The sequence below is a fragment of the Xiphias gladius genome, chromosome 17 (genome assembly GCF_016859285.1).
Source record: "Xiphias gladius isolate SHS-SW01 ecotype Sanya breed wild chromosome 17, ASM1685928v1, whole genome shotgun sequence".
Classification (NCBI taxonomy): domain Eukaryota; kingdom Metazoa; phylum Chordata; class Actinopteri; order Istiophoriformes; family Xiphiidae; genus Xiphias; species Xiphias gladius.
Genome location: NC_053416.1, coordinates 28137633 through 28161902, shown reverse-complemented (window position 1 = coordinate 28161902; position 24270 = coordinate 28137633). Strand labels below are relative to the sequence as shown.

At 39.2% G+C, this 24270-nt stretch overlaps 1 protein-coding gene across 1 annotated transcript in view; it reads right to left on the bottom strand.

The window, feature by feature from the left end:
- LOC120802934 (protein Aster-B-like) overlaps nucleotides 1–23305 on the bottom strand; it is a 28973-nt gene extending 5668 nt beyond the window's left edge. The window contains exon 1 of the mRNA XM_040151120.1: nucleotides 23232–23305. Coding sequence (XP_040007054.1) covers nucleotides 23232–23246 — 15 coding nt within the window. The 5' untranslated portion in view covers nucleotides 23247–23305. The remainder of the gene's footprint in view (nucleotides 1–23231) is intronic.
- Nucleotides 23306–24270: the final 965 nt, after the last annotated feature.

Sequence of the window (24270 nt, the reverse complement as noted above, 5' to 3'; positions counted from 1 at the left end):
TCTAAAGCCAGACCTGCAACACAGAAAAAGGTAATACAGCAAAAAGCGCACATGATGCCATTAGTAGCCAGCCCAGCAGGGGGTGCTATATATCAGCCCTTTTCCTTCACAGACATGAATTTTTTGGTGGAGAAGCTACCACCGCCCACCTCAGGAGGGGGACCGTGGATGAGACAATTCTGCCAGCTAACTATGGGTTATACCTTAGCTTTGGCAGACTGGAGGGCCTTGTTGGGCAGACAGGTGGGGGAACATGAGGTGTTACAGGTGGAGATGATTTCTCACACTGCTCAGTTACCACAAGAAACATCCTTTCCTAGATATGCCACAGCCATAGGAACCGCGATGAAAACCAAATATCCAGTGCCTCAGGGAGCAGTACACTCATTAGTGTTTAAAATATAAGATGATGAAGATGTGCCCTCATTTTTGCTTAAGTGTAGGGGACAGTGGATTGACATGGCAGGAACACATCCTGGCCAAGGTCCACTTCAAACAACACTATTTAGAAAAGCAGTAATGGAAGACATGCCTAAGGCATTTAAAACAGCCATGGAGCTCAACCCGATATTCCGGGATGCGACTGTGAGAAGTGGGAGAAACATTTGGCACATCATCTAAAAAGTCACAGAATGAAAACTGATGTTGAAAAAACGGAAATTAGCAATAATCAATCTCAATTGGTGAAATTACAATTAGATTCAGCCAGAAAACAGTTCAATACTGACAAGAAACAACCGAAACAAATGGTGCAGCAGGCGGATTGGCCTTTTGATTCCCCTTATCTGTATCCTAGCATTGACGCCCTGGTCACTCTCACCCCTGAACAAATGTTGTGTTATGAAATGAGTGGAGAGGCGTCGCCTCATGTTACTCTGATGGTACACGCTGACCACCAGGCAAAAGATTTGGGTCCTATGTGTAAGAGGTTGGCTGCAGTGATTGATTGGCAGCCAACTCAGATCCCTGCATTGTCCTACAGCCCCCCCTTTAAGTCTTATAAAATCACTCACCATACTACTGACATTGTTGAACTGGAACACAGACAGAGTGAGCGTTTCCATGGTAGAGAAAAGACTGATAATGAATTTGCCATTCTTATGCTTGACTCTCTCCCATCTTCTTTGTGGTCATCAGGACCCACTGACGTGGGGTTTTGTAAATATGCCTCACCTATCACCTTTCAATATAAAACATCCCAGCCCATCTGGCAACCCCAGTATAGACACAAATCAGAGGCAGAGGAAGATATCGCAGACACAATTGAGGGATTATTGAAAGCAGGGGTACTGGTAAAATCACACTCATCCTGGAGCAAGCCCATTTTACCTATCGAAAAGAAAGGAACAGGTAAATACCACATGGCACATGATCTCATGAAGATTAACTCCATTATTACTACACCTACTGTCCCTGTACCTAACCCCTACACGGCCATGTCTGCCATCAATCCAAAAAATAAATGGTTCACATGTATCGATCTGGCCAATGCCTTTTTCTGTTTACCATTAGCAGAGGAGCTCAGAGATATTTTCTCTTTCACATACAAAGGCAAAAAGTTGCGCTACACTAGACTACCACAAGGGTTTGTTTTATCACCAGGCATCTTCAATCAGGTACTCAGACAACAATTGAATGACCTCATTCTACCACAAGGTATAGTGTTGATCCAGTATGTTGATGATTTGTTGCTCGCTGCTCCCACTGTTGATCTTTGTTTGAAAAGTACCGAACAATTACTAGGTCATCTACACCAAATGGGTTTCAAGGTTGCGCGTAACAAATTGCAGTGTTGTCGTCAGTCTGTCACCTTTTTAGGTTGCGTCATCTCCGCCTCAGGAACATCTGTCTCAGGTACACATTGCTCTGCGATTCACCAACACCCTAAACCTGTCACGGTCAAAGACATGTTATCATTTTTAGGCCTAGCAGGTTTTAGCAGACATTTCGTTCATTCATTCTGTGATCTCACGTCACCTCTCCACGCCATGGTAAACGCTCAGGGCATGTGCAATCTCACCGCTCTTCTAACCTGGACTACAGAATCCAAAACCGCTTTTATTAATCTGAAACAAGTGCTCTCCCAGGCGGCTGATCTCGTTGTTCCTGACTACGCTTCTCCGTTTTTCCTTGATGTTTTTGTAAAAGCACATACGGCCGATGGGGTGCTTTTCCAGAAAAAAGGGACAGGTATTGATGTATGCGAGTGCAGTGCTTGATCCCACAGAAGTGAGACACCCACCGTGCACAAGACACGCAGCGGGTGTAGCAAAACTCCTACAAAAAACGGCACACATATTCATGGGACATGAACTGACAGTATTAACAATGCACAGCATAGTTGCATGCGTCAACTCAGCCACATTTACAATGACCTCACTGAGACAGAACAGGTTGGAAAAGCTCCTAGGTGCAGCTCACATCACATACACTCATGAAGGCATCAACATGGCAGATAGCATGACAGAAGGCAAACCACACAAATGTGAGGACAGGGTTCAGAGAGATAACAAGTTTAGACCTGATTTGAAAAGTGAAGCCATAAAAGATGCAGACGAAGACCTGTTTACAGACGGGTGCTGTTATAGGCACCCAGAGCTAGGATTACAAGCATCATATGCAGTGATCAGGCAAGGCAAAAGTGGGAAAATGGAGACTGTGATATCAGAGAAAATGCAGGGAAAAATATCAGCACAACTAGCTGAATTAAAAGCTGTGATAGAAGCCTTGAAACAAGCAGAAGGAAAGACAGTAAACTGATCAGCCTATGTGTCAGGAGCAGTACATGTATATCTAGGGCAATGGCAAAAAACAGGATTCAGAACGACAGTAGGAACCCCGATCAAACATGAAAAAGAAATGCAGGAACTAGCAGAAGTACTGATGAAACCAAAAGCAGTAGCCATCATCAAATGTAAGGGACACGACAAGGCAGACACATTGATCGCCAAAGGGAACAATGAGGCCGATAGAGTAGCCAAACAGACAGCCGGCTACAAGCCACAATTCAAGATGTTACAAGCTGAGCCAGGTGTAACAGAGATCTTGCCAAAATGCGATGTAAATATGTCAATAAAAGAATAAGCCAAAGCTCCACCGTGCAATATATTTGTATGGACAGAAAGAGGAGCAAGGAAACAAGATGATCTATGGAGAGCACCAGATGGTAGACCAGTGTTGCCTCCAGGAATGGCGCCAGAGGAGGCACATGGGTTGATACACTGTGGTAAGAAACAAATGGAGGGTCAGTTGACCCACTGGTGGCACCCTTATCTACCTGCAATGATAGAAAATCATGTCAGGGAATGCTCCATTTGCAATGTACATAATGTAAAAAGTTCTGGGAAACCACATGAGGGTAAATTTCCCATACCAAAGCTGCCAGGGGAAGAGGTAGTGATTGATTATACAGATATGGGAGAGGCAGTAAGGAGATATAGGTATCTTTTGGTCACAGTGGATGCATACACAGGATGGCCAGAAGCAATACCTACGAAAAAGGAGGATGCAAAATCATTGATTAAGTTTTTGATAAACCAAATCATCCCTTTCCATGGATTCCCTAGGAGAATCCATACTGACAATGGTACACATTTCAAAAATCACCATTTGCAGGAAGTAGAACCTTAGGTTTAAAACATGCCTTCGGGTCAGTGTACCATCCACAGTCACAAGGAAAGGTGGAAAGAATGAACAGAAACAATAAAGACAAATTGGCTAAAATCTGCACACAAACTAAACTGTTATGTGTGGATGCCCTGTTCAGTGAACAGAATCATAGGGTATACTCCATTTGAGCTATCCAGCGGACAACAGTTCCCTGGACCAGGAGCAGGAGTAGTGCAGACTCCTAGCTCACCCTAAATGAGATATAAGCCGTATTTTGAACAATTAACCGCTCTTATCTCAGCCTTCTCTTCTCAGGTACACGACATCACACCAGGAGGAGGAGACAATACACCACACTCGGCTGAGTGGTTGTATCTGAAAGCCATCAAAAGAAAGTGATCAGAACCAAGGTGGACAGGCCCCTTGGTTTCATTGGAGCAGGTGTATACCTGCTGAAAACCTAAAGCTTAGTCTGACTGAAGTTAGAAAAGAGTTGAAAGAACTGTCAGCTGATTCATGTCCCACAGAAACAGAAGATACAAAAGAAAAGAAGGCAGAGTAGGGTTGAGCTTATTTGTCCCGGAAGAGGTACAGACTTTTCCCTGGGTAAACCTGAAGTTATCAGAATCATTCTTTACCAAATTGATAACTACATATATGGGATTCCAAAGGTTAAGCATTTTGCCAGAAAACAGGAGGCCTGAATTACAGTGGATAGCACTGTGGTTCACTCCATTGAAGCCATTAACACCTGTACCGGCTTGCCCTGAAAAATTTCAGATCTATCTGGCTAGCTGGTCCTTTAATATATATAGGAGAACGACATTGTTCTCAACCTGCTTTGCAAATAGAGAGAAAAATAGATAAAACTGAGTGTACTGGATCAGAAGATAAAAGAAGGTCAGAAGCTCTCTGTGTTGAGGGCAGGCAAGTGAGATTGCAAAAAAAACTGTTTAGCATCACTATTTTATGCTATTCTAGGCAAGGTATAAATAAAGTATTATGGGGGGAAGACTCTGTTCAACTACTTACCTCCCGACTGATCTGGAATTTGCACTTTGACTAGGCTTTTAATTCCAGTACAAATACTAGGAAGAAATCTTAAGAACCAAATGCAACGCCATTACCAGAGAAAGCGTTCCACACCGGAGTTTGATTGGATGTTCTCCTCTCCAAATTATATTGACTCCAGAGGTGTTCCTAGAGGTGTACCCAATGAGCATAAACTGGCCAAAAAAAATTGCGGCAGGATTTGAGTCTGCAATGTGTTGGTGGTGTACAGTTAATAAAAATGTGGATCGCATCAATTATGTGTATTACAACGTCCAACGTTTGGGAAATTTACCATGAGATGCCATTGGGGGACTTTCACAACAATTAGCTGCAGACTCTCTGATGACTGTGCAAAACAGAATGCCTCTGGACATGTTGGCTGAAAAAGGGGGTGTATGTCACATGTTTGGAGATCAATGTTGTATGGTCATCCCTAATAACACTGCACCTGACGGATCGTTCACAAGAGCTCTATAGGCCATTAGGGTTTTAAATGATGAAATGGCATCACACACAGGTATAGATGATCCTTTCACTAATGTTTTTCACATTTGTTTTCGAAAATGGCGCAATTTGGTGGTCTCCGTTGTCTCCTCACTGATTGCTGTTGCTGGAATGTTGTTGTTGTTGTGTTCCCTGTATTCGTTCTCTCTGTGTCAAACTCATCACCACCACTATTGAAGGCAAGGCCGCACAACCACCTCCCTATCAAATGCCAATGCTGGGGAAGGAGGAAGAGGATGAAGAGAATGAGACCGTAACGGTGGCTGCCACTTGGGAATGATGTTGATCTCAGAAGATATCTGAGATCAAAAGGGGGTCTGAAGGGTTATTTTTATATATTATCTTACTATGAGATTAAAAGAAACAAGCTTATGGTGCTTATTAAACTCAGGTGCTTGTACTAAACAGAGGTGTTATAAAGAATGCACCCAAAGATATGTGGCTTCTATATGTGAAAAACAACTCACAATTTGAAAAACCGTCCTTGAATGCTGTGTAGTGTCTAGTCTTTTTCTACCTCTTTTTTCTACAGATAAGTCGTTAAATAGGGAGAGTCAATCATGTGCAGAGTGAAATGTACGAGGGAGGTACATACCTTAGGAGTGAGACAACATTAGGCTTGAAAACAATATTGAATGATGCTGCCGTTCTACCCGAGAGAAGGCTGTGAAACCACTTTCCACCATAGAAAGATTGAAAGTTTGACTACAATGTGGAATTGAGTTGTAATATGCTGCCAGCGAGTTATACATACAGTTTTCTACTGCGGCAAAGCGGTAAACCAGATACGTGTGAAGACAGAGGCGGTTTTCTTTGCATCTTTGTTCAGGGCCTATCTGAAAACAGAATCTGCTGTGATTTGGAGTTGACTTCAACGAGAAAAGGTTCAGTTTGGCAAGAATATTCAGTGAGGACTCTGGTTCTTTTCTCCTGAAAAATTGGTTTCCATCGAATGTTTGTCCTTCAGGAACACGGGCCATTCGAGCAAAGTTTAGGAAAAGGTGTTTCTTTGGTATGAGGTTGTCTCTGGAAAGTTGTGAAGAAGAGCACAACTTGTTAAGTTTGTTTCATTCACCGATTCAGGGCCACGTTGATGACAATATCACTGTGCAAGTAAATGCAAGGAAGATTTGAAGGCCAAAGTCTGCAAACGTGGAAAAATTCACAATTATAAAGACTCCAATCACTTTGTGTCCTGAATTTGTAAGAAGACAACCTTGTGCGACTTGTGAGTGTCAGTCACTGAGACAACGTTAGGCTTGAAAACAATATTGAATGATGCTTTCGATCTACCCGAGAGAAGGCTGTAAAACCACTTTCCATCATAGAAAGATTGAAAACTAGCACAAATATGACTGGAAACGTCTTTTTAATGTGTGTAGTATTCAGAGTATGTGTGGACAACCCCAAGCCTTGTCAAGTTTGAATGGTGTTTACTGAGAACTGTTCAGTTTGACTACAATGTGGAATTGAGTTGTAATATGCTGCCAGCGAGTTATACGTACAGTTTTCTACTGCGGCAAAGCGGTAAACCAGATACGTGTGAAGACAGAGGCGGTTTTCTTTGCATCTTTGTTCAGGGCCTATCTGAAAACAGAATCTGTTGTGATTTGGAGTTGACTTCAACGAGAAAAAGTTCAGTTTGGCAAGAATATTCAGTGAAGATTCAGGTTTTTTTCTTCTGAAGAATTCGTTTCCATCGGATGTTTGTCCTTCCGGAACACGGGCCATTCGAGCAAAGTTTAGGAAAAGGTGTTTATTTGGTATGAGGTTGTCTCTGGAAGGTTGTGAAGAAGAGCACAACTTGGTAAGTTCGTTTCATTCAGCTATTCAGGGCCACTTTGATGAAAATATCACTGTGCAACTAAGTGCAAGGAAGATTTGAAAGCCAAAGTCTGCAAACGTGGAAAAATTCACAATTATAAAGACTCCAATCACTTTGTGTCCTGAATTTGTAAGAAGACAACCTTGTGCGACTTTTGAGTGTCAGTCACTGAGACAACGTTAGGCTTGAAAACAATATTGAATGATGCTGTCGTTCTACCCGAGGGAAGGCTTTATAACCACTTTCCACCATAGAAAGATGGAAAACTGGCACCATCGCTCAAAAAATACACATTTTTCAATACAAACACCGGAAACTAGATAAATATGCGCCAAAAGTTGTTTTTATTACATTTTTACATAATATATGAAGGCAAATTTCCTTTTGTTTGTGGTTATGTATATAATATTTTCCTTGCACAGTATCTTAGGCTTCAGTTGTTGACTTTCCTTTGAATAGACTGAAGATGTACAGGACAAATCACAGTCCTTGTTCCTGGCAAAAATGCCATCTCTTTTGTGATATCCTCCAAATTTACCGTCTTTGACCTTCGTTGTGCTTCAACCGAGAGTTTATCAAAATAAGCCATGCACCATGGTATCAAACCTTACAACATCAGTGAGATGACAAGACTCTGGGCACTCTAGGCCACGCACAGTCAGTGAGCCAAGTTGTTCTCTGAGAAACAAGTTTCAGCAAGGAACGCCCCCATAAACGACTAATTGCCATTTTTATATTTAGATTTTCTTTTTGACATTTTTGTTTTAAATAAGGCAGCGCTTATCTAGCTGTTTGCCCTTGCTTCCAGTCTTTTTGGTAAGCTAGGCATGGTTATGGGACTAACCAGATCTGTAAACATTGGTCTGCACAAAACACACACTTTGACTGGCGTCACTCTCAGCAGCTGTCGGCAATGGACTAAATAGGCAAATGCTCTGCAGTTTGTTCAAAAAGGTCCAGACAGGTCAAATGTGACCACAACCAAAGCTGGCTGTGACTGGAACTCTGGATTTCCTGTCCCGAGTGCGGCGATGTACAAAAAAAACAAAATGAAAAGTCACACCTCAGAAAACATTCGGGCACTTTGTGTCGTTGAATGTGGTGACCTGCTGTGAATGAATCAGCTGAGAAACTGTCAAACATAATATAAACACAGCATTGCTCGTTTGAGCAAAGAGAACCAGAATGTGTTTCGAAGCAGGAACACACATTGTGAGATACTGACAGGATTTTTTATTTTTATTTTCTTGAATCTCAACTTGGCAGATAATAGCTTTGTGGGGACAAGTATGAGGAACAGGGAATGCTAATGAATTCTTATGTCACATTTGCTGAAGACATCAATTGCAAAGCTAAGGAGGGTGATGGAGAGCTACACTATACTCATTAATTATTGACCCTGCCAGATGCCAGTTCTGCCTACTGGTGTGATGGACACTATAGATTTCATTTGTCTGAAAGAGGAAAAAAAAAATCAACTGGTTGTTGCTAGTATTGAACAAAGATAGGTTAATCTTACTCCACTGTGGCCTAATGGTGATATCACAAACAGGCCACATGCGACTGATATTGAAAATGGGTCCATGGCAAAATTTCACACACAGGTGTTAAAACATGAAGGGTCCTGTGAAACTGAGTTCAATGGCTTTCCTTTGTCTGCAGAACAAATGAGTATGTGGTCTAGGCTGCCATTTGAGTGGGCTTGGGTTAACCCTGTCTCCTAGAAGTTACATTGCTGTTCAACTTAACTGCAACAGCACTTACGTTTTGTAGGAGGTGTAATCACTGGCTGGAATATGTTCAGAGACAACATTTTTTAAATGAAAAAATCATTAACACAATTTTTTCTGGAAATTAGGTTTGAAAAAGTGAGTGTCATCTTAGATTTGAGCACAAGACAATTACGTGTTCATTACATCGGATATTGTTTTTGAATCGAGAGAGTATGTGTAACAAGAGTGTTGCATTATCGGTATTTGTAGCCTTCATACTGCTAGGCTAATCAAGTCCATCTATAGTGAGACTTTAAGAGTTTGTCAGCCCTAAAGGTGTTGAACCTGCAGCAGGTTACAACTAAAAACAAGTTGATAATGTCTCTTAACATCTTTACTGCAGCAATAAACCAGGGAGAAAATCTGTAAAAGGGCAAGAATTACAACTGTCACAGATGATGAGCTCAAGTCGTTAAGTCTTAAAAATGTTAACAGTCAGAGAAAATGATTCTAAGAGAGGAAGGAGAGTGAGAGAGGAATTCGACTTGCAACAGTAAATCAGTCATGTAGTGACTACACCCACTGTGACCTGCCAAGACTAGGGGTCTTCACGGGTCCAAAAATTTGTGCCCGAACCTGAAAAGACCTGCAAATGTTTCACCCGGAAGCAAACCAGAGTAGTTTATTACTTTAAAGCTCGGACCCGGATCCAGGCAGAACCAAGAAATATCAGACCCATACCTGAACTGGACTCATCTATTATTTGAGAAGTGGTACAGACCTATGCAGAACTGAGAAATGTGAGACAAGAACCCAGCAAGGAGACACAGACCTGATCAGCACTGATTTCAAAGCTAAGTTAACGTTAATTTACAAGTTGTCATAACAAAACATTTTTTTGTCTTATTAGCCTTCTCCATGTAGGTTTTCTGTTATTCCTTCCTGCATGACAACATGATTAATCCACTCGTTATTTCAGCTTAAAAGTCCACCTGCTGTCACGGTGACACGTGACAAATACGATTCACTTAGAATTGGCTTTGTTGCATATAGCATAATAAGGATAACTTTGACTTCTTGCCCTTTTGAACTATAACAACATTGCTCGTCCACTGCTGCTAATGTTAGCATTGCTAATTTGCTATCATTTTGAGTCTGACACCTGATCTCTGACCCTTCACCTTCTGAGCAGTGGCGCTCGCTCAGGGGCACACACTCAGGTCATTTGGTACCACCTTTTGGCCACAGATACACTTCAATCATGATCTGATCACAATCGGGTCTTTTTGAATCCACTCAGGGTATTAAATGTAATATTAAACAGACCCAGGACCCACTGCAATTGAACTAGAACCAACCCAGACTCGTTTGACCGTAGGAAATTTGGATCCAAACCAATAAAGCTCCCAGGTCAGGTCTTGGGTCCTAGGGTTCGGGTGGACCTTTGAAGACCTCTACTACAGATGTCCAACTGAACAGAAATGTTGGTAAATTGCCGAGCACTGTCACATTGTCAAATGGCTATGGGAAGATGAGAAAATCGCAGTTCAAATCCATGCACTATAAGCCTTGTTTTACCAATGCGCACCTAAGCCCTCCAGAAACCAGGGAAAACCCTGCTACATATTATCAGCTGTCTTGTCCAAGTCTCTTCTTGGTAAACCCAGTTAAAGACTGCTATGCACTGGAATTTATTTCTGTTTTAATTTTTCAGGTTAGATATGACTCCACCTTACTTGTGGTGCCTGTGTTTACCAAAAGAAAGAATATCATCTTGTCTGTGCTGCTCTGGGGACTATGGTGTGTTAAGCAGAGACTGATTTTTTTTTAATGCTGTGAACATAGTTTGAAGATGGATGCTCAACAGACCTTCACTCCGGGTCAGGCCAGGGCATCTTGTTTAGTTTCACCTTGTGTTTACTGCAGGAGGACGGTTAGCTCACCTCCCAGCCCTCTTGTTTAATCGATTGTTTAACCCTTGTTTAACACTAGGGATTAATACCGTTATACTGTACTATTGTGCAAAGTATTGAATATAATTTATATTGTACTATATTACAATATAAAGGGGTGTGCCCTCTTTGGGCAATGTGTCCAGACATTTTAGAAAAGATTGTAAACCACTGGGTCACATAACATGGAAGCAACTGAAATTATTAGCTATTTTAATAGCTTTCATATGCACCTCATATTTCACAGTATATTCTAAAATATGTTGTTACATGGCCCAAAGGGGGCATAACCTCTTTGTATCTATTAGCACTTTGTCTATTTGTTGACAACATTATTTTTTAATAAATTTTTGATTTTTTTTTTTAAAGTTTATATGTCATGTGACCCAGGGGTTCAGAATCTATTCTAAAAGCTGTGACTACATGGTCCAAAGAGGGCACACCCCTCTATATTGTACAAAAGTACTATAGTACAAAAAATTAAAATTTAAAAAATCAGACTCTTGAATTTTCTCTGCTTGCAGGGGGTTCACCAACACTCTGACTGGTTCACTGCTGAAAATGACAAAAGAAATGTTACACTGCAGAAGATGACTACTGACAGTAGAACAATTTTCAAATGAATTTTTGTGGTAACTATCAAATGATAATGATAATACCCTTATCATACAGTATTATCCCTTACATAAAATACAGGACATGGCTGACCCTCCATCTGTCTCTAGATCTGCAACTTCTTGAAACAAGCCACAGAGGGTCAAAGTGTATGACACTACATCCAACCCCAAGGGGGTCAAATAGTATAAACTATACTAGTGTATACTCTTCTCACTAGTATCTACTAGCCAAGTTACACCCAAGTTACACATCGTAGCTCTGTTAATGTCTGTAAGTATGCAGATAGCACAACTAATTTTATAGGTCTCATTTCCAATAACAATAAAACTCACTACTATGAACACATTAATCAAGCAGTTACCTGGTGCACAGAAAACAATCTTCAGCTCAACCTTTCCAAAACACATCATAGGCTTTAGGCACAAATCAAACTCCTAAACCCTCCATCCTCATCAACAGCGTAATGAACGGTGTTTTCCTGTTTTGGCTGGATTTCTAGAAGATACCTGAGAGGAGTAGGCCAAACTCATTTATTAGTCCTCAAGTCTTATCTCATACAAAACTTAAAATACGAGTGCTAAATATCTGTACAAATACAAAAACAATGCTGCTACTTTATTTCTGTGTATTCCACATGGATCTTCAGTTGCTGAGGATGCTGACTTTTACCCTGGGATCTGTAATGTTAAGCATGTATCATTAACATATATGTAGCCCTGGAATGTGAAAATTAAACTTTCTACAGGGTTTTCACTTTTAAAAGCGGCAGCTGGAAACCAAAAATTGTTTAACTCAGGCTGGGGGGGGGCAAACAGGCTCAGGAAACTATTTTTGTTATGGTTTGTTAACGACAAATCATTAGTAAGTAAACAAATAATCTGGCCTTTCTGTTCTTTAGTGTTACCAGTGGTTTGCACCTTTTGGTAAACCCTCAGTTACATTCATGATGGGGTCTCTTGCTTGTAGAATTTGACCATGATACACAGAAATCCTCGAGAGTGTTCTTGACCTGGCAAGATGTTGTGAAAGGGCATTTTCTTCAACAAAGAAAGAATTCTGCAATCATCCACTTCAGGTTGTCTTCCATGGTCTCCCAGGCCTTTTGGTGTTGCTGAGCTCACCATTGCATTACTTATTTTTAAGAATGTACAAAATTGTTGAAAATTGTTTGGCCACCCCTAAAGTTTCTACTATCTGCCTGATAGGTTTGTTTTGTTTTTTCAGCCTAATGGTGGCCTCCTGCATTTGCATCAACTGGATACAGATAGAGAGTTGCCATCAACAGCTACCAAATGCAAATTAAACACTTGGAATCAACTCCAGACCTTTTATCTGCTTAATTTGTTGTGAAATAACGAGGGAACAGGCCACACCTGGCCATCAAACTGATCAGCAGTTAATTGTCCAATTACTTTTGACCCTCTGAAAATAAGGGACTATGTCTAAAAAATGGTTGTAATTCCTAAACGGTTAATGTGAGAATCAAAGCTGAAAGTCTATACATAAATCACATTTCAGTGGCCTTTCAGTTCCTTTCAAATCCACTGTGGTGGTGTACAGTGGGAGAATTGCATAAATTGTGCCTATGTCCAAATACTTATGGACCATAGCTATGTGGCAGTGAGATATACGTAGAGGGAAAGGAAGGTGGAGGCTAGAAGAACGAGTGCAAAGATCTGTGTCTGGGTGCTTACACAACACTGTAACATGAGATCGTGATCAATAGATTGTGTAATAAAGTGACTTTACATGTTATTAAAAAAAAGTGGATTAAGTGCTATGGTTCTCTTTAAACTGTTTGTCATAATTCTTGTACTAAATAGTCTAGTTTTATTGCAATCAACAGAATTGCAAAAACGTACTATAACTGAGTATAAAAACATTGCGTTAAGAAAAAAATGCATTAATTTAAGCTATAGGTTCAATGCCTTGGCGCAGAGGAATCAGGACAGAACCATTGCTGAAAGGTAGGCAGGCCATATTGTGAGTCAGATCATTTTCTTTTATGTTTTATTTTGTACTCTTGAAAATGCAAAACCTTCTGTCTAACAAAAAGCAGCAGTCCTTCTGTTTAGTTCAGACATAGATCTATGGTCATCTCTCTGGCTGTGTCTTACTGCCAGTTCGCTGAAGATGTTCAACTTCACATGTACGTCTCCACTCTTGGGATAATGGGTTTTGGCTGCTTCTCACATGTTTTTTGATCTGGTGGTGGTTTTCATGTGGAAAGGCAGATATTACATCCAAAGAACAATCAAAATGAGCTACAGTATATCTTTGTGGATTATTAGACCTGATATTTGTGGTTTATATTCACAACTCAATAATCTAATCAATAGCAGCGCTGTATCAGCTCCCGAGAATGGTCTGGCTGCACCAATTTCATTTTGTCATGGGGAAAAAAGCGTTCTGGCTCGTTTGTATTTCTTAATGTTCTTGGTGGAACATTTGAACATGGGGAGGTGATCAGTGTCGCTAAAACGACCAATTCCCCGAAAGAAAACGCCACAAAAAAATCAGTAAAAGTCAGTAAAATGTCAACTGTGTGATTGTGCGATCCAAATCTTTATCAAAACATGCCATTTTCAGCTTCCAGATTGCTAGCACAGAGGTTGTTGTTGTTTCCCATAATGAACAACATAAAACTATAGTTTAAAACCTTTTTTAAGTCACACATGCCAGTTAATTTTGCAAAAAGGACAACCTCTAAGCTCAAACGTTATCAGAGAATACAAGCGTGCAGGTTACAATATTACAATTGATTGTTAGTAACATAAAGGCAAAAAAGACAAAACAATGATGTCTTCCCTTGGTCTTGTCAAGCTCATTTCATACACATTATATTGCAAAAACATTACATCTACATCTACATTTAAGTATTGTGTGAAGATATTTCTCTTTTTGCATGTAACTCAGCGTAAAAAAAGGCTTGAATGCTTTTCCAACTCAACTATGTTTGTCTTTCCTGAACTGAATACTCTAATGGTATAATAGAGCCACTCACTGAAGAAATCACTGCAATCACAACAGCATAGAGATAGACAATCATTAAAAAGTAAGCATAAACAACTAAATGACCCTATAATAGACTTTCAGGATTTCAATATAGGAGAAACTGGGGTGGTGGCAGTTGAAGATGAGACAGAGCTGGCACAAGAAGAAAGATGCCATGTCTGTTTAACTTCCAAAATACATGTGACTATGTGATTCATCAGCTGACTACACAACTGTAAATTACAGAAAACACCTTAACATAAATGACATAAATTTAACTTAAACTAAGTGGTTGCACTTTATATGCTCCCTTCAAGATATATGTTAAAAAAAAAAAAAAGAAAGGGGGTGCCAATACATAACACAATATTATCAAGACAGAGGACACTCCTCAACCACTAAGCTTTGTCATTTTCCACTTTCCCTCATCCACATGAAATGACACACACCATCCTTCGCTCTCACTGAACATTCAGTCTTTTTCTTCTCTTTGTCTATTCATTAAAGTTATTACATTAAATTTTAAGACCTACTCTATTTCTTGCAATAAAATTTCTTACCAGCAATAAAACCACGTTCTGCAGCAGAGAAAACTTTCACGTAGCCCCTTTATTGAAAAAAAACAAACAAAAAACCTAAAAATCACTGCACTGTGTAATTTTGTATTGGCCACAAATGTTTCTAATCATATACATCACATTTGCTATGGGCTTTTACCCAGTTCTGGTGTGTGGCATCACATAGAGATATTGTGATAGAAACCAAGAACTTTAATTGATCATAGTAAAAAAACCCATAATTATTATTATTATGTTTGGGTTTTTTTTACTATGAATGACTATGAATTAAAATTCTCCACTATGTGCTTTCCTAGCAAGGGATTGCATAAGCATACCAGCAATAACAATTGGCAATTTTCCCATGTCGACTTGGCTGAGGCCAGTGGTAACAGTAGACAGATGGTGGGGTAAGGCCTAAAACAATATTTTAGAAAGCAGTACCACTATCTCAGAGGCAAAGTAATAAATGTGCTTTAATAGTATTCTACCTTCATTCTAGCAATTGTATAATGATCTTTAAAAGACATTCAGGAGATGATATTCTAAATATTTAAAAATTTTTGACATGCATGAGGAATAATTATACCTACCAAATATCAAACTATTCAAATACAGACCTCATTAGAATGCTCAACAAAAGTGACATTTTGCAAATTTGCTTAGTCTTTCAGAAGTTCATCGTCCAATGAGGATCAAATACACATGAGAACTGGGTGATATGTTTCAGATCAATATCACAATACCAATAAGACCTTTTTTTTTTACACCTTAATATATATGTCAAATAACATTATCTAATTATTGTTTTAACTGTCATGTCATAAAAACAAAACTCTTCTTCACACATTTAAAACAAAAACTTGAAAGGACCACCTAACTCTAACCTACACTCAGTTCAATTCAATTCAATTCATTTATACAGCACCAAATCCTAAATTACATTATCTCAAGGCACTTTACAGAGTAAGGTTAAGACCTTAAAATATGGAGAGAAAAATAGATTCCCACCATAAGCAAACACTTGGTGACAGTGGAGAGGAGAAAGGGTGGGCAGCCATCTGCCTCAACTGGTTGGGTTGAGAGGAGAGAAATAGGGAGGAGAGGAGAAAGAGGGGGGAGAGAGGTAGAGAGAAGAAAGAGGAACCAGGAATAGCTCTATATACTATTATATTCAAACACTGTCAGACTGCTTGTATGGTATTATTATAGCCGTACTTATATTTATGCTTGTAATAGTCTTATTAATAATAACAACAGCATGTAAAGCAGCACCAATTAACGAATTAACAGTAATAATAATATGATCATCATCATCATACTAACATAACAAAATTAATAATAATGAAACAGAGTGTTGAGTAATAGTGGGAGATCTGGAAGCTTTATCAAACAGGAAAGTCTTAAACCTAATCTTAATGTATAGAGGATATTTGCCTCATGAACCCAAACTTGGTGTTGGTTCCATGTGAGAGGAGCCTGACAGGCTGAAGGCTCTACCTGCCATTCTTTTCTTGGAAATCCTGGAAACCACAAGTAAGCCTACATTTTGAGAGAAAAGTTATCTACTGGAATAATAATAATTTCTATGAGGTCTATAAGATATGATCAAGCTTGGTCATTAAGGGCTTTGTATGTAAGGAAAAGGATTTGGAATTCCTTTCTGGATTTTAACATTTTTTTTTAACATGGGAAATTAACATCTCTTTTTCTAGTTCCTCTCAGCAGTTGCGCTGAAGCATTTTGGATCAACTGGAGGCTTTTCACAGAGTTATTGGGAAATCCTGATAGTAAGGAATTACAGTAGTCCAGTCTAGAAGAAACCTAATGTATTGATTAGTTTTTCAGCATTCTCTTGAGACTGTTTCAAATTTTCACAATATTGTGCAGTTGGAAGAAGGCTGTCCTAGAGACTTGATTTATGTTGTGAGTTGTTTAGGGCCAAGTACAATAATTTCAGTTTTATCTGAATTTAGAAGTAAAAAATTACTGGTTATCCAGGCCTTTATGTCTTTAAAACCCCTTTCACACTGGCCGAAAAATCCACTAACACCCACAAACATCTGGCTTTTGTCCTCAGTGGGTCATTAGTCACGGGTATTTATCGGCTCCAGCTCTGATCAGCAGTAATGGAAACACGACACCTGGGTGGACACGTTAATTTTTGCTCCTTATCTGACACGATGCTATGATGTGCGTCGAAGTTCAAGACTTTAGTGCATAAATAGCCAGGAACATTTATTGTTTTTTACAGTCTATGTGTCGTCTCAGCCACAAATTCCATCCGTCTCTGTTCAAGCAGCACTCAAACCGCGTTCAGTCAGTGCTGAGCTTGAAGAGACTGAGGTAAAGGTTATCAAAAAGTAACTGCCATAACACAGTCACTGGTGTCCATGCTGCTTTGTGCTGTTTAATAACCCTGTTTTCTGGTGCATTTTTTTTAGCAGGTTTATCCGCCTTTAAAAAAACCTGCATATATGCGCTTATTTTGGTGTAAAAAGGGTATAAGATGTAACTAATAGTGAAGTAAAGGCAGAACTAAGGCTGTTGCTGTCAACATCCACATAAATGTTGAAATCATTCATTGTAATTACTTTATCTTTTCTAAGAACTAACTAAGATTTTTTTTAAAAAGTCTGAGAATTCAGATAAAAATTCTGAGTATGGGGCAGGTGGACAATATACAGTAACTAGCAGAACTGTTTTTTTTTGTTTTCCTGCTTGGGTGTGAATGACTAAGAGTAAGGCTATCAAATGAGTTATAACTAAGTTTAAGGGGAGCTATTATACTTTTCCATATTTTCTCTGATATATATTATAATGTTACAATGTCGGTTGTTCATAATAAATGCGGCCAAAGTTTTTGTATTTCCTAACAGCCACTCAGTCGGCATTTCAGTGGTTTTCCCACACGTACAATTTAACAGGGGCATTGTAGTTGGAAAAAACAAAGAAATATACTCTTTGTGCCAAGGTATATTAAGAATGTTAAAAAATATATGCTCTGTGTGCCAAGGTATACTAAGAATATACTCTGTGTGTTACAGTATAGACCAGAACGTATTGAACATTGATTTTAACTTTTAACATTTATTTTAATGATAATCAGACTCAATCATTGGGCTTGCAAGGAGTATTAGAAGTATTGTGATTAATCTGAGTTAATAAAATGATTGCTATAATATACAGTTTGGAAATATTCAAGTTTTAAAAAATGTGGCCTAAGACACCTTGGAGATAGTGGTGTCCGGAGGTACCCAGACTTACCCAGGCAGAGCTGTCTCAGTTGGGGATTTTCCAAAGAGACTGACACCATTATTTCCAGGTGGATATGGAGGATGTAACCAAATATGGAAGGCATGACACCATTATTTCCTGATGAAGTGAAGTTAGTTCTTTAGAAAAGAAGGTGGAGAACCCACCAGCAAGGAGGAGCAATTTGGGGTATAAAAAATGATGTCTGCGTTGTTCAGTTGGTTTCTAGAGGTAACTCGGGTTTATCTCTTGTGAAAGAATAAACTCTATTGCATTGAACTCTGATCATCTCCATTGAGTTTTTTGTGAACTTATTGAGAATCCAGTAACTCATCACCTTCACTGAAGTTAAGTATTGGAAGAGAGGTCCAGAGATACACTCTGGCCCTGATCTGGGCATCTTTTTCTCCAACATGAATATGTAGAGAAATTTTTACATATACGGATTGAAAGACTAAATCGCAGTTATGTCACACAATAAGCAGGTAATGGACGTAATATTTACTGAACAGAGACATCCTGCTGTAATTTTTGTTGCTATGGATGATTGTGCTGTCCACTCACATATTCTGGATCGGATTCTGGCTCGAGCATGTATTAAGGGATTTGAGAAGGTTCCCTTACCAGTCAATTATGTTATGTTACTTGGTTTTATTACTAGTTACTTAGTATTACAGATTGCGATCAGAACCTCCACACTGGTAAGAGGATGAGGTGGTGCCAAGGGGCAACCTACCGTGACGTCACCTATTGGTTTGTGGACTACTGGTTTGAAGCCTCAATTCTGGCATTTTGGCCGTTGCCATCTTAGTTTTTTGTAGCCAAGAGTGACACATTTGGATGAGAAGGGGGAGCTGGGGAGGAGCAAGGGGTGGATCTGACTGAGAGCACGAGGGCATTTTGCACGCCTTCCTATACCGGCAACCTGACTACACCAACATTGACTGCACTAACAAAGTTAGCTTCCATAATTTGAGGTAAACTTTATAGTTAAGCATTAAGCTAAGTAATCTTAGTTGATAATTGCATACATGTCCACATTCGGGAAATGTCACATATAAGAGGAGTAACCTTGTGATATTATTGTAGCTGAAGTTACTGTGTAGTAACGTTAAACTGTGTGTAATCACTTACGATAAAACATTCTAACATTGTGTTTTAAAATTGGTTCTGCAAAGCTAAGGCTATGTTACGTAACTTAGTGTTAGTGACAGTGAGTTGTCAATGTCGTTAATTTACTGCTAGCTAATTATTGCCTATAACAAGGTTTCCTGTAGGTTACGATTCATAATGTTATTACAGTTAACTATTGGCAGCGTGATGTGCTGTTCATTCATGTTCGTTCAAGAGCCAGCATAGCATCAGATAGAAATTAACTAATTTAACTAAGTTAACAATAAACCACAGAACACTGTTATTGATTAATGTGTAATCTCCCAGTTTAATGAATGAAGTACAGTTAAATGTTATGTGAGTGGTTCTTTGTTTATATGTTTGTAGGCCATATTTTCGAGGTCCTGTTCATTTCATTGTTGATGACATCCGTCAAGACATGTATTGGAAATATCCTTTCTCTCACTTTCAGAAAAAGTAACATTACTGAATGCCACTGATGTTATTATTAGTTAGTTTTCTGTTGCTGTTTAATGTAAATCAGTACAGCAGACTTTTTTTCCCCCACTCAGCCAAAGAAATAATGTATATTCAGATAACTGTTTGGAACTCATCTAATAAGAGTGCTGCTTCTTTTGCCTTTTTCTCTGTAACCTACAATATGATGCATTGCTCACTATTACAATGTTTTTTCCATCCAGCCATGGTGTAGATCACTGGGGACAGCTACATCCAGTGTGAGGCCAAGAGAGCTACAGACACCCGACTTGGTGCTGAAAGTATTTACATATATTGGTTCAGATGGGGTGGTCTCAGGTGGAAAAGTCTTCTCCTTTCTTCGACCAGTCCCTATTAGGAAGAGCAGTACCTGATGTCCTGTTCATCCACTATCGTGGGAATGACCTTGGGGATGTCTCAAGCGCCAACCTCATCACAGCAGTGGAGAAGGACCTACATAACCTCCACCTCCACCTTATCCAGACATGAAGATCATCTTCTCTGGCATCACCCAGAGATACAGTTGGAAGGCTGGTGCCAATCCATGGAAGATTAACAAGGCTCACAGGTTTATAAACCGTGTTATGGCCACATAATGTATGTTCATTGTTTAAGTGGCAGCCTTGTAATCCCCGAACATGGCCCAAGGTCTCATGCCTTATGTGATGAGTGTTATTTTTGGTAATATAGTATTTTTTTTTAATTTAACACTTGTGCTCATATCACTATTCAGTCTTACCAGTTATGCTCTTCCTCATTCCCTACAGCCTCTCCTATTCCCTTACCACCCCAGTCTTACCACCCCATGGTCTTTGACTCTCTCTGCCCCCATGACATAGATGTAACAAATTGTAAATTGTTTAAAACGTTTATAGTTCACATAGTTCATAGGTTCCAATTATTATAATTAATATCTTGGGCAAATTTACATTCAAATACTCTGTCAGGTTGCCTTTTTGTCCCTTTCATTATGACCAAATCATAAATATGGATTCATTGTACATGATTTGTGTAAATAAGGGTGTATCCCATTTGCTTATTTAGCTTCTTCATTTCCTCTCATCTTGTCTCTGCCTCCTCTTCACGCAAGGAGGAGGATAAATCTAAATGTTTGCTGCATGTAGGTAATTTCTAGCAGCGACTGATTGTTTTCTAATAACATGGTTATTCGTTATGGTTTCAGTTAATTGTTAAACAATGTTTTCAAGTCCCGCAAACATTTGAATGTTAGGTACATTAACAGTGTAATATAATGTAGTTAATAAAAATTTGAGTACAGATACAGATAGTGACACTCTAACATGGAACCTGATGTTTCATACAGGACATTTGGCTGCAGGATAACTGAGGTCTTTGAGCTATCAAAATACAGGTGTAATGATCAGAGCACTGGCATGACATATGTTGATTGAACACATTGCAAACAATTATTCAAAGCCTGTCTTAGTTTTTATTAAAAACAAGTATCGACATTATACAGGAGCATTGAAATCATAATGACATTTTGGCAGTTGTAGGGAAACTGTGTTGATGTTGGTAAAAATGAAAAGGGTGGCATCATGATCATAGACATCATAAAGGGTGACTGATGATTTCATAAAAGGATGCTATCCACACATTCAGATAAATATTTACTGAAAAGTTACCCCCTGTTAGGCTTTGTATTTCAGTTAATTTCACCACTAAGTATGGGTACATTTAGAAACTTTACTGTATCTGTTAAATATTGTGAGCCGCTTGGACGAATGTCCTGGAGACCCAGATGGCTTATGCAGAAGCATTAACTGATGCTCTATGGATCGAGGAGAAGAGAGATGAGAAAAAGAAGTTGATGCTGTGTGAAGAAACCCAATCCTGAAGCTTATATCTGAAAAGGGCATATTTAAACCCATGTATCATGATGTATATCCCAATTATTTCTGTCCAACTTAGAGAGGCCTTGTATAACTACTTAACATTGAAACACTGAGACACTGCTTTTTTTTAAGGCAATGACCCCACCAGAGGCTCTGGCTAAGCTATCTCTACTACTACATGCGTAGGGTCTGTACTAATACCTTGTTTGCTATGGCAGCTGCCAATGGGGATTGGCTTGCTGGACACCATTTCCTAAGTTAGAGGAAAACAATGTTCAAAGTAAGTGACATAAGAGTGTGACCTGCATGCAGACATTGCCTGAATAAGAGAACACAGACTAAATGAAATAGAATAAGATTAAATGCACAAAAGTTCCGTCTCAGTGTCTGTCTACCATCATGTCTGTGAAGAACTGATCCTCCTAGAAGAGTGTACTGCACAGATATGACGTGTGAGATGGGGTCCAGTTCTTTCTCCTCACGTTCATCAACCATTGCTTTAGCCTGTCATCATTGCCTCAAGGAAAAAGTGTTAACTGTTGTGCATTCCGACTCTACATTCCAGAATGAGTTTGCACTTACAAGGCACCACATCTGAAATGTGCTTGTGCAAAAAATGAGAATTGTTTATGTTGATTTATTTAAGAAGGGACATTGCATATTAATTAAAATGCGCATTTGGTTCTATAATGTAAATGTGCCAGATTTAGCCATACAGACTAATTTTCATCTGCAGTCCCTGGCAGGTTGATGGCTTATAATCACATTAAAAGAAAACATACAAAAGCACATAAGCACATACAAATAGTAAAACTATGCAATAATAAACAGGCAACAAGCAGTCGTTAGCACAGAAGAGCACATTAAAGCAGAAATAAAGACCCTGGCACCCAGCAATTGAACATTCATAGCATAGGGGAAATCTTGTAGCATGGCAACACACAAGTTTGTAGCATGGCACACACAAAGCACAGTATACAAATGTAAGTGGTGTATCAGATTACTTATAGCCACACATTAAGCGACATAAAGTATTAAGAAAGAAGTTATATCAAACACTCAATATGACAACACATCAAAAGTAACACACCACAATCAACAATTGACACAACAATGACATAACTACTAGGCTACTCAAGATTATGTGAGCATATTTGGTTGTCCAGGAATCACACTATGTTGATCAAGTATAAAGGAAACATCCCAAAAAAGTTATAGACTACTTACTGTCTGCCATTGCCACTTCTGAACCGAGGATCTGTTTACAAATTATTGTAAATTATCACCAAATTATGCTGACCTTCCCAGCCAGCGTAATTTGATGTCTACACTACATACAGCCGTACATGAGCCCCCACGAGCCCCCAGAACAGCTTCAATGTGCATTGGCACCCCCCGTGCCCTATTGATAAGGGGCATTGTCATCCTGTTTCTCCACTAATTTTTCAGGTTTTTCCTCTCTTTTAATTTGTCACCCATCTGTAGCTACATGAACAGCGGTCTCTGTTAACGATTTGAGTGTGCAAGAGTTACATACAACTTTTTTCACCTGTTTAACTTAAGAGATATAGCAGGTATTCAGAACTACCTAATGACAACTTAGAAATTTCATCTTACTGTTTTAACCACATTTAAGTTAACTTAATGTTGTATTAAACTGAACTATCCCGATCTTATTAACTTACATTAATGCAATGCATTACACTAACTCTAAATGCGACCAGAGTTTACTAAATGAATATCGTGCTGTGTTGAAGATGTCTTGAAACTAACGTTTAGGGGATAGGGGCGTTTTCTCACTTCTATACATTCGCACTTCTTTTTGCAACCTATGGGATCGCTCCTGCTAGCCATTAGAAGGAATGCAGGTTTAAGGCACTTCCGCACTGGATTCACTTTCACACCCGGAGTCCAAGTTAATTTTTATATACATTGTTATGGGTGGTGCTCACAAGTGCTTGCTGCACTGCCGCTCAGCAGGCTTCTGGATGTTCAGCCAATCAGAAGAAAGTGGGCTTTTAAGGAGGCCTCTTAAGGAGGCCTGAGCTAATATTGCCTGTTTCAGCCAGAGGCTCAACTGACGGGCTGCATAACAGGCAGTTTGAGATAAATAAAAATATATAGTGCTGGAAATGAGCGAATGACCTTATTGTTCTTGCTGCAACTACATTTCAGTGTTACACAATAATTCAATGTGAATGATCAGTTATCAAATCGTGGACTAATAGACATTTAGATGAGAGCAATCTAATATATAATAGTCCACATTTAATAGTCCTGTTTTTTTGGTTCCATTATATTAGTTGTATTAATTTTTATTAGGTTTTTATAAATTACTTCTTTTTTGTTGAGTTTTGATTTATTTAACTTAGGAAGCTAGGCTGCAGACACAGTCTCTATGGGGTTTGGGGAGTTTTGGGAGGGTGGCAGCTCTAAGGAAACAGAGAGGCGTGTAGGACTGCAACTCATGTTGACATGATTGCATCACATTTGTGTAAGATTTATCAGCTTCAAATTCATCCTGCGAATCTCCTATTCTACCACATCTCAGAGGTTTTCTATTAGATTCAGATCTGGTGACTGGGGAGGCCACTAAAGTACACTGAATTCAATGTCATGTTCATGAAACCAGTTTGAGATGGCTTTTGCTCTGTGACATGGTGCATTATCATGCTGGAAGTAGCAATTACAAAATGGGTAAATTGTGGCCATAAAGGGATGCAC